At 32.8% G+C, this 17,500-nt stretch overlaps 1 protein-coding gene and 1 pseudogene across 2 annotated transcripts; one reads left to right on the top strand and one right to left on the bottom strand.

Annotated features, from left to right (window-relative positions):
- The first annotated feature begins 821 nt into the window (after window positions 1–821).
- On the top strand, window positions 822–6,745 carry LOC120141964 (beta-amylase 8-like). 2 transcript variants are annotated; one of them, XM_039156727.1, is made up of 10 exons: window positions 822–1,309; window positions 1,893–2,117; window positions 2,447–2,527; window positions 2,652–2,855; window positions 3,340–3,534; window positions 3,767–3,931; window positions 4,541–4,780; window positions 5,255–5,467; window positions 6,071–6,290; window positions 6,484–6,745. In XM_039156727.1, exons 1-10 carry the CDS (start codon window positions 935–937, stop codon window positions 6,510–6,512), a joined length of 1,947 nt encoding a protein of 648 aa, XP_039012658.1. In that variant the 5' UTR covers window positions 822–934; the 3' UTR covers window positions 6,513–6,745. The 2 variants fall into 2 exon arrangements, with proteins under 2 accessions (XP_039012658.1, XP_039012657.1); XM_039156726.1 differs by having other exon boundaries at window positions 4,520–4,780.
- A 3,824-nt stretch (window positions 6,746–10,569) lies between these two features.
- Window positions 10,570–12,203, bottom strand: LOC120141913 (annotated as a pseudogene).
- Between the last annotated feature and the right edge of the window lie 5,297 nt (window positions 12,204–17,500).

Here is a 17,500-nt window from a genome sequence, read left to right as displayed (position 1 = left end):
TGAACGTTCATTGTCAAATAGTTGAGAAATACTTAGAACAATACTACTTTGTAATCACTTTTAGCTTAATCAATTTTTTTATTAATCCAATAATCAAATAAATTTATATAATAATATATTAATTATTTATTATATAAAGTTTATTAATTTAAGCCTGAAATTTTCAAAAGAAAAAATCTAATGTGGCATCGTATTATTTTTTATGCGATGTTATATTCTAACTCATGAAATAAATTTAATGAGGCCATTTGATCAATATTTTTTGTCATTGATCATTATAGTACTGACGTGGTAATTAGTGGTATTGACGTGACATTTTATAGTGGCTAATGACGTGGTAGATGACATTATAGATGTGATAAATTAGCTTTGTTGTATTGTTCGAAGATCAAATTATTTTTTTAACATTTTGATAGTTTATTTAATTTTTTTAAAATAAAAATATTTTTATTTGAAAAATAAATAAGCCAATGATTTTGAAAAAAAATCAATTTGGTTATTGAACAAAATTTATAAAAAATAATTTAATTCATCTATTATATCACCAATCATTGTGAATTATCACATTAATATTATGAACTGTTATATTATTACTGTGAATTATCACATTATCACGTCAACAATATAATAATTAATGATAAAAATTATTGATCAAATAATTATATTAAATTTATTTTCTAAATTAAAATATAAAAATATAATACCAACGGACTTCAAGTGCTTTTGATCTTAATTTAATCATAATCTTATATAATAATTATATACTATCAATTTGATGATAGGAATAATTAAGAGAGTGACAATGACTTGAGTTGAAGTGTGAATTGAAGCTCGACGATGATGGTGGACATCTAACTGACTTCCTGACTCCAAACCCAAGACGAATATATAGAACATTTGAAAATTTCCTTAATCCTGCAAGCAAGATCTCACCATGGAACCCCAACCCCAGTCTCAGCCCCGGCGACCTCGAGGGTTCGCTGCAACAGCCGCGGCGGCTGCAGCATCTGTGAGCCCCTCTAGCAATCCCTCTGGATCCTCCGGCGCAAACACTGCCTCCCCATCCTCCGGCAAGGGCAAACGTGAGAGGGAGAAAGAAAAGGAAAGGACAAAGCTTCGGGAACGGCATAGGCGAGCCATCACCAGCCGTATGCTGGCCGGATTGAGGCAATACGGTAATTTCCCTCTTCCCGCGCGTGCTGATATGAACGATGTACTGGCCGCCTTGGCTCGTGAGGCTGGTTGGACCGTTGAGCCCGACGGCACTACTTACAGGCACTCTCCTCCGCCTCAACATCAGCAAAATTTGGTCTGTTTCCTTCAACAACTAAACTACATTTTAAAAAAAACGTAATTGCTAATGATGTTTGGTTCCTTTATTTCGGATCTCTCTGCTTCTTTTCCAAGCATGAGTTCACTGATAGTTTTACTTGAGGGGTTTTAGCTCGGAAGACTTGAATCTCATGTGGCTAGTGTCGTCGGCCTTAGCTAGTTTCCTCATAGCTCTGTTCAATCCGACTAGTCAGCTAATAAAAAAAATTGACTTGAAAGTACGACTACAATGTCTATGCAATTACTGATAATTTGCCAATTCCCAAATTCTTAAGTGGGATGAATACATGGTTATCAAGCTAATTGAATTGTGTCAACACCAAGCCTGGTTTGTATAAGTGTGTTTTTTTTAGTTCTAATTTTCTCCTGAATCGTTGGTGTTTCTGTTTCAAGTTTGCCTTTGTGGCCATTTTATATCTGTACGTTATTTGCTGTAGTCTACTAGTCTGTATCCTGATAATTTCTCTGGACATCCATAGTATAAATATTTTACTGTGTGCGGCTATCAGTGCTGGATTTTTCTGTGTGACAAATACGTTTTGAACTTTCATAATGCTCAGGGAGCATATGCAATGAGGTCAGGTGAAAGTCCACTATCAGCTACTTCTTTGAAGAATTGCTCTGTTAAAGCAACATTAGACTGTCAGCCGCCTGTTGTCAGAATTGATGACAGTTTGTCTCCAGCATCTCTGGATTCTGTTGTTATACCGGGGAGAGATACAAGGAGTGAGAAATATCCAAGTGCTAGTCCTATCAACTCGGTTGAGTGCCTGGAGACAGATCAGGTAAATTTTGAGATAAATATTGATTGCTTCTTATTCTTTTCTTTCACTTTCGTCACCCCTTTGCTATTTGAGCTTCAACCTGAGCGTTCTACCATTATAATGATGTCACTACTATGATTTGTTAAGAGTAATTTATTCTAGGGTTATAGTCATGATTTAAGATAAAAAATGTTGTTAAATCTTCTTATTATTGAAATGATAGATACCGATTGTTGATTTGGATACCATTTTGAACTGGCAATAGGGTTATTCTATGTTTTTCAAATTTCCATTTATTTTGGATTCCTTAACATTATAAATATGTCTGATATGGGGATTCATTAAAGCAGCTTATGCACGATGTTCATTCAACAGAGCACGAGAATGACTTTACAGGCACCCAATATGTTCCTGTTTATGTAAAGCTTCCGGTGAGGGCTTGCTCTTTCATATTTTTATGGATAAGTTTGGATGCACAGTTCTTGGCTTGTTATTTTTAATATTGACTTTCAAATTCTTTCTGTGGAAACTCAACTCTTTTCTGTTCTTTGTCAGACAGGTGTCATCAACAACTTTTGTCAGTTAGCTGATCTTGATGGTGTTAGACAGGAGCTAAGTCATATGATCTCCTTAAATGTAGATGGAGTCATTGTAGATTGTTGGTGGGGAATTGTTGAGTGCTGGAACCCACAGAAGTATGTGTGGTCTGGCTACCGGGAATTATTTAACAATATCCGAGAATTCAAGATGAAGATACAGGTTGCTTTCAACTAAATAAATTTCATTTTCCCTTTGCCTTCCTTTATATTCTGCTGTAGGTGTTTAACGTTATTTGAGAGTTGATGTAGTAGTGGGAAAATGACTTTCTAGACAGTTTCTATATGAATTAAAGCTTCTTAATATCTATATAATGAAACATATTAGGAATCCTGAAGGAATGACTCTTTTGATGTCTTCTTGGAGCTGTTTCTAAGTGTCTTTAGTTCCGAGTTCATTCTTTACCAAACATATTTTTATATGTTCCATAATGCTTTCTGTTCAAAAGTTTCATTGGTTTTCTATCAACGTATTTCTATTTGTTTTACATATATTTCTTCTTATATTGGAAATTGCACAAAATGTTGACATATCTAAATTTTTATTCTGCATTTTTCGGAGTAGCCTTTTAATTTCAGGAGTCATCTTAGGTGGTTTTTGGTCTTGTGTAGGAAGCATCTTTAAAGTTTCTTCTTCACTTTTGAAGGTTGTAATGGCATTTCATGAGTATGGGAGTACCGATTCTGCTGATGTACTGATCCCCCTACCCAACTGGATTTTGGAGATAGGAAAAGAAAACCAGGATATCTTCTTCACTGATCGCGAAGGAAGGAGAACTACTGAATATTTATCCTGGGGCATTGACAAAGAACGTGTTTTAAATGGAAGAACTGGTGTTGAGGTATTTAAAAACTGATAATTTTGTCTATGCCATTATATTTTTATAGTTACCAGTTACCACCAGCCTCATTTTTATCAATTGGTTGGAAAAGTCAATTTTCATCATCGCCTGTGTTTCATCCAAAGTAATGTCCATCGCATTAGACTTTTGATGCATAGGACCAAGAAACTGGCTTGGGAAACTCTTGCTTGTATTGATTGTCTTGCTTAGTGTTACTTTCATTTATTTGCAGGTCTATTTTGATTTCATGAGAAGCTTCAGGACAGAGTTTGATGATTTGTTTGCAGAGGGTCTTATTTCTGCAGTGGAGATTGGACTTGGACCATCTGGGGAGTTGAGGTATCCCTCTTTCTCAGAAAGGATGGGATGGAGGTATCCCGGCATCGGTGAGTTTCAGGTATTTGTTAACTTTAACTCCGATGTGTTTCAATGTTTCTGTTTCTTTTCTCCATATAAAATTGCAGGTTTTGGTGTAAATTCTGAAATACAGTTGAACAAGTCTTTTCTGTTATGCAAATGATAGGCCATCATTAGGTTCAATCATGATCAAGCTAACATTAAGATCAAGCTCGAGTTAGAACACTTGCATACTCATATATTCATATATATGCAAGTTGTATGAATATATTTAAAAAGAAAAAAGCTCAAAGAGTATAAAAAATGTTAAATTTGGCTTTCTTAACACAATAGTGTACAATGTACATATAAGTTTAAGTATTCTTCAACTGAAGCCAAATTTTCAAATAAATATGCTTCTCAAAGTTAAAAGCAGAATGAACTCATAAATTGTTAATTCGGCTGATTCTCTGCTGGACCTAGAACCATATATATGATGTTCAAATAGCGTTTAATGATCATTTATTGCATTGCATTTCAAAATTTTGCATTCTCTCTCTCTGATTAATATTTTTAGTGGAAGAGTTGCTTTTCTTTGATTTCACATCCCTACATGCGACATTTACCTGATTCCATCAAATCTGTCCAGTGTTATGATAAATATTTGCAGCAACATCTACGGAAAGCTGCTAAATTGCGTGGGCACTCTTTCTGGGCTAGGGGACCTGATAATGCTGGTCATTATAATTCTAGGCCACATGAAACGGGATTCTTTTGTGAACGGGGTGATTATGATAGTTACTATGGGCGCTTTTTCCTCCATTGGTATGCCCAGTCACTAATGGACCATGCAGATAATGTCTTGTCTCTAGCGAATCTTGCTTTTGAGGAGACCAAGATTATTGTTAAGGTATGCTAGTAGTGCACAAAATATGCCTGTCGAAAGCTAAATTTTAACTTTTTATATTGTTCATCTGCATGACTTGTCATTTGTTGTCTCTTTGTTAATAAATGCTTAAATAGTATGTTGCTCATTAATTTTTAACTACTTTTCATGCAATTCTCATTCTCTTTGCAATTTCCTTCTAACACTGAACCTGGATCCTGTGCTTTATTTTATCCTGGTCATTAACTGGTTCCAGGTCTAAATGAATCAGGCTATTAGGTAATTCAAAGTGCATTTTTAAGTGCTGGAAAATTGCATAATCTCTTATGTTAAAATGTGGTCGTCTATTATAGTTTTGATGAATGACCTGCATGGTTTTTGAACTGAAACAAAATAGATGTCATTGTGGTCAGTGCGTGGCTCCTGAATATGATCTCTAATTAGAGCTTGCACAATATGAGAAAATAAAAAGGATTAATTTATGATGCTAACATGCAGATACCTGCAATTTACTGGTGGTACAAGACTTCCAGTCATGCGGCGGAGCTAACAGCAGGATATTATAACCCTACTAATCAGGATGGATATTCTCCAGTGTTTGAGGTTTTAAAGAAACATTCTGTGACAATGAAGTTTGTGTGCTATGGGTTGCAGATATGTAGTTATGGAAATGATGAAGCATTTGCTGATCCAGAAGGTTTGAGTTGGCAGGTGTGTCTTTCTGATGTCCTATGAGGCTATGACTTCCATAATCACTTTAAGCTACATAGATATTTCCTTTTGTCATCTATTGAAGTGAAAACTCTTCAAACCATTTAGTTGCATGCTGTCCAGCCTATAATATTAAGGATAGGCAGGTTTGCAAGAATATTCTTTGCTGCAGATTGTATTATCTGGCCTCAAACCAGTTGGTAGTACTACATTAAAAAGTTCAGGTTAACAAGTCTGCGAATAATATCACTTCGGACTCACTAAGATGAATGGACCTGTGAATGATGTGGATTAAAAATGACGCAGTAAATAAACTGACCCTTATACCATGATAGCCAACTGTTGAAACTAAAAGTTTGAAGTATTAGGTTGGAGTGAACTAACGTGATTTCCTAGTACTTCCTTTTTTCCGGTAAGTGTATTGAACTACAAGTGATCAACCACTTGCACTGGATTTATCATGATATGAAATTAATTTCTTGACTGCAAGGTTAAGCAGTAATACACACACACACGAACAAGGTCGCAACAAATGTGATCTGATTAAACCAATCCATAAATTGTAGGCAATATAGTTTTGAAGGTTATAACGTTCTGCCACAGGTTCTCACTTCTGCCTGGGATCGAGGATTGAGCGTTGCTGGTGAGAATACACTTTCATGTTATGACAGAGAAGGGTGTTTGAGAATAATCGAGACAGCCAAGCCGAGAAATGATCCTGATCGTCGCCACTTTTCATTCTTTGTCTATCAACGGCCATCTCCTTTAGTTCAAGGAGTAATAAGTCTCTCAGATTTCGATCACTTCATCAAATGCATGCATGGTAAGAATCTTAAATCTTTTTAATTGATTCAATGAAACGGTTAGCCAGTTAGTCCCCACATAAAGTTCTGTTCTTAATCTGTTAGGGTTTGAAGCAGCATTCAGAACATGTAGTCTTCTAGAAATTGTATGATTTATTGTGTGCATAAAATTCTTTTTCTAAATTTCCATTATTTGGGCAAATATGCATGCAGGAGATATCAGCAGTGATCTAGTGCCCTGATAATGGTGGATGTTGATCTTTCTTTATGCATATACAAAGTAGAAAGTAGCGTCAATTTCGATTGTAAGCTGACAATATTAACATGAAAGTTGTAGTACTGTAGGTTTATGTTAGGCTTCAGCTCTGGTCAGAGATTATACTGATTTTTGGTTGCTTGTATTTTCTGTGTTCTTTTAATCATATGTAGAATTAGATATTAGTCAATATTAAGTTATGATATTATGGATAATATTGCCGAGAAACAAGGTATTGTGATCACATATTCATCAACCTTGGATCGTGCATGTATGCGTGTGCTTTGAATAAAATGTTCTTTTTTAATGGTTCAGTTCAGCGCAACGTCCATTCAAAACCAACTCTGCTGAAAAATTTAAATATTGATCTCAACATTGACATATTGTCATCTTAACACAACAAATGTATTCCATCTTCGAGATTGGCATGGGGTGACGTTAGTGGTAAAAATGGAGTGTTTTCTCATTTAAAGTTTTGGATTTGAATAGTTGTGTTTGTAGTGGATGTGCGTACACCCTAAACCCTAAACCTAGATTAGTTAAAGAAAATCACGACATCGGCAAGGTCCTCTTCTTACCTCCACCCAAGAAAGAAGGTATTGGGGTCTGCAAAATGGTGGCCATAATGCCATATTGTCAATTGCCACTGTTTAAACTCCACTTTTACCCCCAAAGATTTGGATCCGGGTTCGTTTGTCCACTCCCCTCAACTCTAGTCACCAGTAAGAGATAAAATTTGATGTGATTTGATATGATCTCCTCTATAAATAAAAAATAATAATTTACTATAAACGTAAAAATTACGTAGAATATATATATCTCAAAACCTAGTGTAAGAAATACGAAGAATCGAGATACAACATAAGAGATTCAAGGCAAATAACAAAGGCAATATGTGAAAGAGATGCAACACTCTCCAGAGTTTATCAATAAAAACTGTAATATTCTCAATGGAGAACCATCTCTATTTATAGAAAGGTAATATTGAGTATTGGAGTAACAGTCTAACAAACCTAACTATTTCTCTACCAGAACTCAGACTTTAACAACATACATTTTGAACCGTACTCTAACTGAACTATTATCTTAATATGCAAAAGCACTTACCTTAACAGGAAACACTTGCAACATAAACCTCAAAAATAGAAACATTAATTAATTTGATTGAAAGTAGGAAATATATTTTCTTTTATGTTTAATAGTAAAAAAAATATACTAAATATGTTTTCTTTGTAATCAATAAACTATTCTTATAAATAGATAACAAAAATTAGAGTTAAATACTAAGTTGTTAATGAAAATTCTCCTCTTTTATTAATATCTAAATGTTTATTTTGTTATGCAAACAGCATTAGTGAAACTAAGATTTCTAAACTTCTAAAACAGAGACTTGCATCTTTGCTGCTTTACATAATGGCTTAAAGGATAAGGTTAAATCTTTAAGTCAGAACTGTCATTTGTCCATCCAAGTGCATAAATATGCCTACAGACGTGCCGAAGCACAAACCCTAGTTGTGCAACAGTCTTATTATGTGTAGGTTTAGTCCAAATTTATTTTAATAAATAGTCTATTTATAAATAGCAACTGTAGATTGTATTTAAATAAATAATTATAGAAATAATGTTATATGATATTTTTACGTTAAAAATATCAGACATTGCCGTGTTTTTCTTCACAACATCAATTACGTATTCAAAAAACAACGTAAATATCTCCTTAATTGTTGAATATGTAGTTAATCCACTAAAGCTATAAAATCCAAATTTTATTAAATGATTTTATTCCGACTAACAGTACAATCTCACATTATTTTTGTAAGACTTATTCTTGATCGATTGAAAAAAAAACATGGGAAAGAAGGGTAAAGGTAAGCATAAACATAAACATGGTCATGGAGGACACTATCCTCCCGGAGGATATCCACCCGGTGCATACGCTCCACCTCCTGGAGGGTATCTCCCTCCTGGAGGATATCCACCTCCCGGAACATATCCTCCTAATGCAGAACATCCTCCATATGGAGGATATCCTCCTCAAGGCTATCCACCAGCTGGTTATCCATCAGCTGGTTATCCACCTCAAGGCTATCCACCAGGAGGCTATCCTCAAGGTGCACACCCCTCACATGGTTATCCAGGAGCTTCTCATTCAGGTAAGAGAATGATTAGAGAATAAAAATAGAATCGTTTTTTTTGTTAATCTAGTAAATTTTATGAAAATCACTAAATATATTCGTAACTATGTGTGTTAGGACATGTTGCTTATGGACATCATGGTGGAAAAGTCAAGCATGGGAAGCATGGAAAATTTAGGGGGAAGAAGTGAAAGAAGAGTGCACTTTTTGGCAAAAAGTTTTGGTAGTGATTTACAAATTTATATGTCAAAGCGAATAAATAAATCATGGTTTGTTTTTTAAATTCTATGAAGAACAGTCGTAACCGGTTTTCGCCCGGACACGAATTTTTTATACTTGGCTGGAAAAGTGATGGTGAATAAATGGTTTAAAATAATTTGGGAGTCGCCATCGACCTTTTGGGTCAGGTAGGTCGAATACCTAAAAATTATCTTTTAAAAGAGTTTTTAAGAAAACATCAGTTAAAAGATAAAATGATCTGCGTTTTAACCAAAAATTCATTCTTTTTAGAAATAAAAAGGGATTCGTGGTCGGTTACGTTTAGGGAAGGATTAACACCCCTACAACGCCCAAATTTAGTACTTTTTAATTATAAATTGTCTCTGTTAAAAATTTTAAAAATTCAAAAATATATTTGATTCATAATCCTATTATTTCAAATTTTATTACTATAATTTTTAAGAAAATATATTAATTTAAATATATTTATAAAAATATTTATTTATTTAGAAATATCAGAAAAGTTATAAAAATATTTATTTATTTAGAAATATCAGAAAATGACTTTTAGGTGCCTTAAGACAGCTCTTTTCTTCGATATTAAAAAATAAATAAATGACTAAAACATTTTCTTAAGATAATAAAAATTTATTTTAATATAGTAAAATATTTATTTATTCAAAAATATCATAAAAGGGCTTTTAGGTACCTTAAGACAGCTCTTTTCTTCGATATTAATAAATAAAAATAAATATTAAAATTTAAATAATTTAAATAAAACTAAATTATTATTTTTATAATATTTAATTATTTAAAATACCAGAATAGGACATCCAGTTGTATTAAGACTGCCCTTTTCTTTGATATTGAAAATAAATAAACATTATTATTTAAAAAATATATATATATATATATATATTTATGTGACTAATATGAAAATAATAATATAAAAGTAATAAAACAATAATATTATAAATAAATAATATTTAAAATAAATTTAAAAGCAATAATATTAAATTGCAAAATATATAAAAAAATCAGGATCAAAGTGAAAAGAAACAAAATATTGGTGACTAAAAAAGTAAAATATCAAAATTGAAGGGCATAATTCGAATTAATAAAAAACTTAGTGCTAATAATGTAATTTAACCTTATTTAATTAATTTGGGTTAAAAAATAAATTATAAAAATTATGAAGGACTAAATAAGGCATTTAACCTAAATATATGTATGATGCAGGTAAGGACTAAAACATAATAAAATAAAATTCGAAGACTGAATTAGAACGTTCAGATGTTAATTTCAGTGACTAAAATGAATAATTACAAAACTCGAATGGCTACGGAAAGGGTTTAACCATACATGTAAATTACGCATATACCCCTTCCCAAAACGACGTCGTTCGGGAAGGGATATATATACCCCTTCATAGCTGGCCCGAAGGGCCAGCAGCCTCATTCTTCTCTCCTTCTTCTCTCTCAAAAATGAGAGAGAGCCAGAATTCTCTCGCTTCTCTCTAAAACTGAGAGAGAGGCCACCGGCCGGCAGTCGTGCTCCGGCGTCGGCAACCACCGCCGACTACCGCTGCCGGTGGCCGGAAAATTTCAAAATTCCCAAAATAAAGATCCGAACGTCCTAAAGACGAATCCGATGTCCTTTTTCTCTAAAAAGCCTTGTAGTTACCTAGATCTACAGAAATACTCTCGGTATTTCAATTTCTTTTGCGGCGTGTGGAGGTTCTGACGATGGCGTAGCTTCCTCGGTGGTAAGTTTTCTCCCTCTATTTCTCTTTGCTTTTGATTTGTTGCTATTTGGGTTTTGTTTGGCTTGCTGTTGTTTCTGTTCCAATTTCACCACCCCTGCTATTTTCGGCATGGGTCCCCTACCGCAGCGTACATATTTGTTCTTCTTAGCAACATAAGCTGGTTCATACTGCGAAGTCCAGATTTCTTGCTGAAACTGGATGCCTTGTCACTATCCCTGTTCTTAAGTCGATTCTCACCTTCTCCACTAAAGCATGAACAAGCTCCATTCTCTCCATGGTATGCTCTACTGATAGAATGTTGGGTGCCAGCATGACTATGGCGTTCCCATCATCTTCGTCCCATGCATTGATGGCGTGTATTAGGTTGAAACCAGGAACGTCGAACCACCTCATTTCGGACTCATCTTTTGCGTATCGAGGATGACTCCGATTCTAGGTACTTTAGCCGGGTCTGCACCCACCGGAGATCCACCTCCAAAGATCATGTCCATGGGGTTCATTCCTATCTGTATATCCGCAAATATTGCATACTTGTTTGTAATTGCAAAGTCATGGAGAAAGACGGACGGGTCATAGAGAATATAGGCACGTCTGGTTTCTTATTTCCATTAGCATCAAAGTAAAATATGTTAGATATGGAGGCACGGGCCATATCGGAAAGCAAAAGCCTCGCCAGTGTCGGCTTCTATCTTCTCGGTGAGCAGTCATGCTCATGAACAACTTTCCATCAAAATCAATGCGACCCAATGTTTCTACGTCCCCTGTGGATGTTAAGCGAATGGAGTAAGGTAGATCTGACTCACCGATGCGTAGAGCCGGTTCCCAAAAAGGCCAAGCTAGTGTTTGCAAGGCCAATACCGTTTGCAGATTGAACTCGCCGGTTAGAATCCTGATGGCGGAAAGAGCACCGCGTTGTTGCAGCGGCCGTTAGGCCGTTAAATCCGGAAAACGTTGGGAAGAACCGGAGACCATTTTTGTTTCTCAACGGAGTACTTGTAAGTCTTGACATATCTGCTACACACAAGTGGCGTTGCCGTTGGAGATTCGAATGGAGTGAAGCATACCATCACCATCGAAGAGGTGGTAGGGTCCCCGAGGGAGACTGAGGGTTGGGGCCATTACGAATATATGCACCGTCGAGGCACGACGGGAGTGATCCTTGTATGACTTCACACGGCGTAGGAGGAAGCTCATCGACAGGAGCGAAGTTGTGGGAGAGGACGTGCCTGGGTCGACTGAAGGCCGGATTGGTGGTCTATGAAGTTTTTATGATGTCGTCAAATGTGTTGAATATCATAGTGGCCAACTTTGGCTCTACTCTTTCTTAGCGACGGCTGACGGAGAAGCATATGATGGCGGTGGGTGGAGGCTGAGTTTTTGGAAGTTGGGGTGGTGGAGTTTTGGTGGGTTGGTGTAGGTAGTTGGAGGCTTTCTCAATTCTTACGGAGGAATGTAACGGCGAACATAAGATGGTGGTGAAGTAGATCTGGCGACGTCGTCGAGACCGGAGTTCCTTTGAAGGTGGTAATGTGGAGAGAAAGGAAGAAAAGACGTCCATCACTGTGATATTGTAATTGTGAACAAACAACATCCATCGTATGTTAAATAGATTTATAATTCCACACTCCAATAATATCTTCATCGGTAGGATGGATATGTGATGGAAAAACAACAATTGCAATACATTTATAATTTGCATGGCTTAATTAAATATATTTAAATTAATGAATTTTAAAAATGGATTTAGATTGCATGTCCTCTCTTCCCTCTGTTCAATACAATAGATCATACTTTTATGGTTGGAGCATTTTAATCCCGTACAACTTTCAACACTAGTTGGGTGTTGTCTTCCATTTATACCCCTTAATCATCGTTAAATGGTTGAGTACAATAGACCTTACTTTTATGATTGGGCATAATAATTACAATTAATTTAGACGTTGATTATCTTAATAAAATTTTGTAACAAGAAAATCAAAAGTAAAATTATCATGTGTTTGAGTTTTTATTATCAAATAATCGAAGATTTTTAGAAATATATATTATATTGTAATCGACTAAATGTCTAAAAAGAATATTGTGTTTTGTAGTCAGTGTTAACACAAGGACAAAGTTAAAATCTATTTTAAGGTGTGAAATTTATAAATAATAATTTTTTAAGTGGATGAAATAAACAATGAGTGTCAATTTATGTTTAAAAATATCATATTTAAAAAAAAAATGTTTATTTTAATTTTAAGTATTTTTATATTAAATTTATAAAAAAAATAAAAAAAAATGTTATATGACACCCCTCGTGGTAGGCTTTGTCATTATGTTAATATGTAATACACATATTTCTGGACTATTTTTATTAGTTTAAAATTGATTTTATTTTTTTAGTCACTCAAATCGAACATATGTGATTAGAAGAAATATAAACAACAAATAAAAGAATCAAAATCTTATCAATCAGGCGAGTGAAGCGTATACTGAAAGACACCCGCCCAAGCACCTGCTCCGCACTCCCATATAATATCTTTAACAATGGGATGGGGACGTCATGAAGAAACAAAAAATCTAATAAATTTATAATTTGGATTTGTTTTAATTAAATATGTTGGATTTGAATTTATCAATTTTATTAAAATCTTGTAATGGGAAATTGAGAATAAAATCGTCATATGATGATTTTACCCTTTATTTCCTCATCACAAGCTTAACATTTAACGATTTTAATAATTAAAATAAAAATACTTATTTTTATAAACGATTTTAATAATTAAAATAAAAATAATTATTTTTATAAACGATTTTAATAATTAAAATAAAAATACTTATTTTTATAAATAAGTTTTTGAGAATTCAATTTTAAAATTTTTTAAGATGTTTAACTAATTTACAATAATTACTTCTATCATTTATTTATTTTTTCTTTCTTGTGGTGTATATATATATATATATTAAAATCAATTTCTTTATGACAACGTGACTTTGTTAAAATCATTAATATTTGAGAACATTAACAATTATAATAAAAAATATTTATTTTATAAATAAGTTTTCGATAACTCTTTTTATTATTTATAAAAATAATATTTATTACTTTAATCGTAATTACTTTTATCTCTTTTTTTTGTCTTCGAATGTGTATTAATCTTTTATATTTTTAAAATCAAAATAGCTTTATTATTCTTTTCTGTTGGAAAGAGAGAATACGGTTGAGTAAGCTGCAACTATCCCAGTAGAGCGACATCTACAGTATCACATGCAAAAACCACAACACTTCATCCGGCTATGCATGAACAAGGCTCATGTTCTTAGACACTGCTAGTAGGACGGAACCAAACTTAAATATTGGTAGGGATCGAATATTATACTATTTTTAAAAAATATAAAGATTTATTAGGTATTTAAATTCGAAATTCATCATGGACCAATCGACCTTAGTAATTAAGGGATTGTTGTTATTCTTGAGGTATGGAGTTCAAACACGTATGTAAGGGTATAAGCGTTCATTGTTAAATAATTGAAAGTCTTTGTACAAATATTACCTTACATTCACCCTTAATTAAAAAAAACTCAAAATACAACTTCTATTTTGTCTAATATTTAAAATTACAATGACTTAAATTGTAATTATACCAAAAATTTGAGAACACAAACTTGTCATTCTTTAGTTCGACCCCTACTTGATTAAATATTTAATATATTTTTATATTTTTTAATTTTAAATATTATTTTTACACGAACCAAATATTATTAAATTAAAATTTTATCAAATATAAAAATTTTAACAGGGACGAACCTCCTTGACCACTAAGTAGCTCGGTCCTGACTGCTAGCACCGCTAAAACATCGGCAAGTTGATTTCCTTCCCCATAGCAACATATATGATCGGATTATTTAAATATTATATTTGTATAATTATTTTATTTGTTTAAAACATTACATTTTTAAATAAATTCACGGGCAAGTGAATTTTATCTGTTTATAATTTTTTAAATTTTTAAAATAATTTACCTTTTAATATAAATTTATAAAATTTGACGCTAATCACATATTATTGGCGTAGTATAATTTTCATTTGATCAAAGTCGGGCAAGTGATTTGTGTAGGTTAACAAAAAGCGCTGCAATGTTTGCTTAAAAGTAAGGCATGACCCTATTCTCATATGTAATGAGATAAAAGGGGAGGTAGGTAGTATGCTGCCCCCAACGTCAGGTTGAGAATAATTTCCGTGAAAGACCTCCGTTATGAATTACTCTCAGTAAGACACGATTTCACAATTACAATGTTAAGAGCCTTGTGCTCTACCACTGAGCTAAATTGACCATTCAAAAAAGTAAGACATGGATGATGGATCCCAAATTATTAATACAATTGTGGATGAAACGAAATTGAAGGTCACACCTTGCACGAGTAGCAACACAATATGAGGTCGCAATACATGATTGGGACTGGACCCGTAATTTTATTTTCATATTCGCTTTCATGCATTAATGAAGGGCCCACTCATAAATGCCAGCGCTATTTTATTTTTTCAAAATGCAAAATAAATGGTTGAAAAAGCAAGTACAAAAATCATCTGTGTAAAGCGAAATAATTCCAGGCCCACCCTCAATTTATCCACTGCTCTACCAATCCCTACCTCGCAACACTAATCGTCAACTTGCTTAAAAATCATCACCAAAATAAATAAATAGATATTTATTTTCAATTATATAGAATCGGCAGGGATGATAATTAAATTTGAGTTTTTATATTCTAATTGATATCTGTACGAGTTCAAAATCAATGTGGACATTAATCATCGAATATTTGAGTTGTTTTGATTTTTTGAATGAGAAAATAATTTTAGTAGTCGAAAATGTTTAATAATATACGATTTTAATTAATTTTTTTTGAATTTATAAAAATGATCAATAAATTCGCAACGCGAACTCTAATTTCGCAACACAGGTTCCAAAATCGCAACGATAATATGTAAATCACAACGCTAATTACCGATATAGGTAAACAGTACTATTGCAACGAGATTTTCAAATTCGCAACGCTAGTTATTGATATAGGTAAACAGTACTATCGCAACGAGATTTTCAAATTCGCAACGCTAATTATCTATATAGGTAAACAATACTACCGCAACTCGATTTTCAAATTCGCAACGCTAATTACCGATATAGGTAAACAGTACTACCGCATCGCGATTTTCAAATTCGTAACGCTAATTACCGATATAGGTAAACAATACTATCGCAACGCGATTTTCAAATTCACAACGTTAATTACCGATATAGGTAAACACAACTATCGCAACGCAAATTTCGCAAATCGAATTCGCCAATTTCCTAACTTAATTACCGACATAAGGAAACAGTACTATCGCAACACGAATTACCGATATAGGCAAACAGTACTATCGCAACGCGATTTTCAAATTCGCAACGCGATTTTCAAATTCACAACGCTAATTACTGATATAGGTAAACAGTACTATCGCAACGCGATTTTGAAAACTATGTTGCGATTTACATATTCGCGTTGCGTATTTGGAAATTGTATTGCGAAATTGGAATTCGCGTTGCGAATTTATTGGTTATTTTCGTAAATAAAAAAAAGTTGGTTAAAATTGTATATTATAAAACATTTTCGGTCACTAAATTTTTTTTTCTCTTTTTGAATTTGATTCAGCATCAACTGGGCTGGCCCCCTCAGACCGAAACCCAAAGCGTAATTTCCAAGCCCGTTCAGCAGCTTTGTTTTCAATTGCGAACCCCACTATCGTAATGGATTTATTAAATTATAAGATTGATATTATTATAATTATTAAATATTTTTTTAATCTAGTTATTAAATATTCTTTCATCCGTCCAACTAAATTTATCCGTTTTGATTTTTAAAATTGTATAATTTAAAATGTATTATTAAAAAAATCAACAAATAATAATTTTTATATTTTTTATCCTTGTCTCAATTTTTTACACATATTAAAATAAATCTATCAATTATTTTTTAGAGATAAATTTATCACTTGCCTCATTTTATATAACTTGATGCGTGATCAAACTTTTCTCTTAAAATTATGTGCTCGATTAATATGAGACAGAAGAGAGTAATTGTTAATAATATTATTGATATAATAGTCTTATCTCATTGGTTAAAGAAATCCTTGATCTTCCTAAAAATTACGGGTTCTTAAACGTTCATTGTCAAATAGTTGAGAAATACTTAGAACAATAATATTTTGTAATCACTTTTAGCTTAATCGATTTTTTTATTAATCCAATAATCAAATAAATTTATAATAATATTAATTATTATTATATAAAGTTTATTAATTTAAGCCTGTAATTTTCAAAAGAAAAAATCTAATGTGGCATCGTATTATTTTTTATGCGATGTTATCTTCTAACTCATGAAATAAATTTAATGAGGCCATTTGATCAATATTTTTTGTCATTGATCATTATAGTACTGACGTGGTAATTAGTGGTGTTGACGTGACATTTTATAGTGGCTAATGACGTGGTAGATGACATTATAGATGTGATAAATTAGCTTTGTTGTATTGTTCGAAGATCAAATTATTTTTTTAACATTTTGATAGTTTATTTAATTTTTTTAAAATAAAAAAATTTTTATTTGAAAAAAAAATAAGCCAATGATTTTGAAAAAAATCAATTTGGTTATTGAACAAAATTTATAAAAATTAATTTAATTCATCTATTATATCACCAATCATTGTGAATTGTCACATTAATATTATGAACTGTTATATTATTACTGTGAATTATCACATTATCACGTCAACAATATAATAATTAATGTCAAAAATTATTGATCAAATAATTATATTAAATTTATTTTCTAAAT

Source organism: Hibiscus syriacus, unplaced genomic scaffold (genome assembly GCF_006381635.1).
Source record: "Hibiscus syriacus cultivar Baekdansim isolate YM2019G1 unplaced genomic scaffold, ASM638163v2 tig00110816_pilon, whole genome shotgun sequence".
NCBI classification, from domain to species: Eukaryota; Viridiplantae; Streptophyta; class Magnoliopsida; order Malvales; family Malvaceae; genus Hibiscus; species Hibiscus syriacus.
Note: the sequence above shows the minus strand (reverse complement) of the source record. Positions and strands in the feature narration are given on the sequence as shown.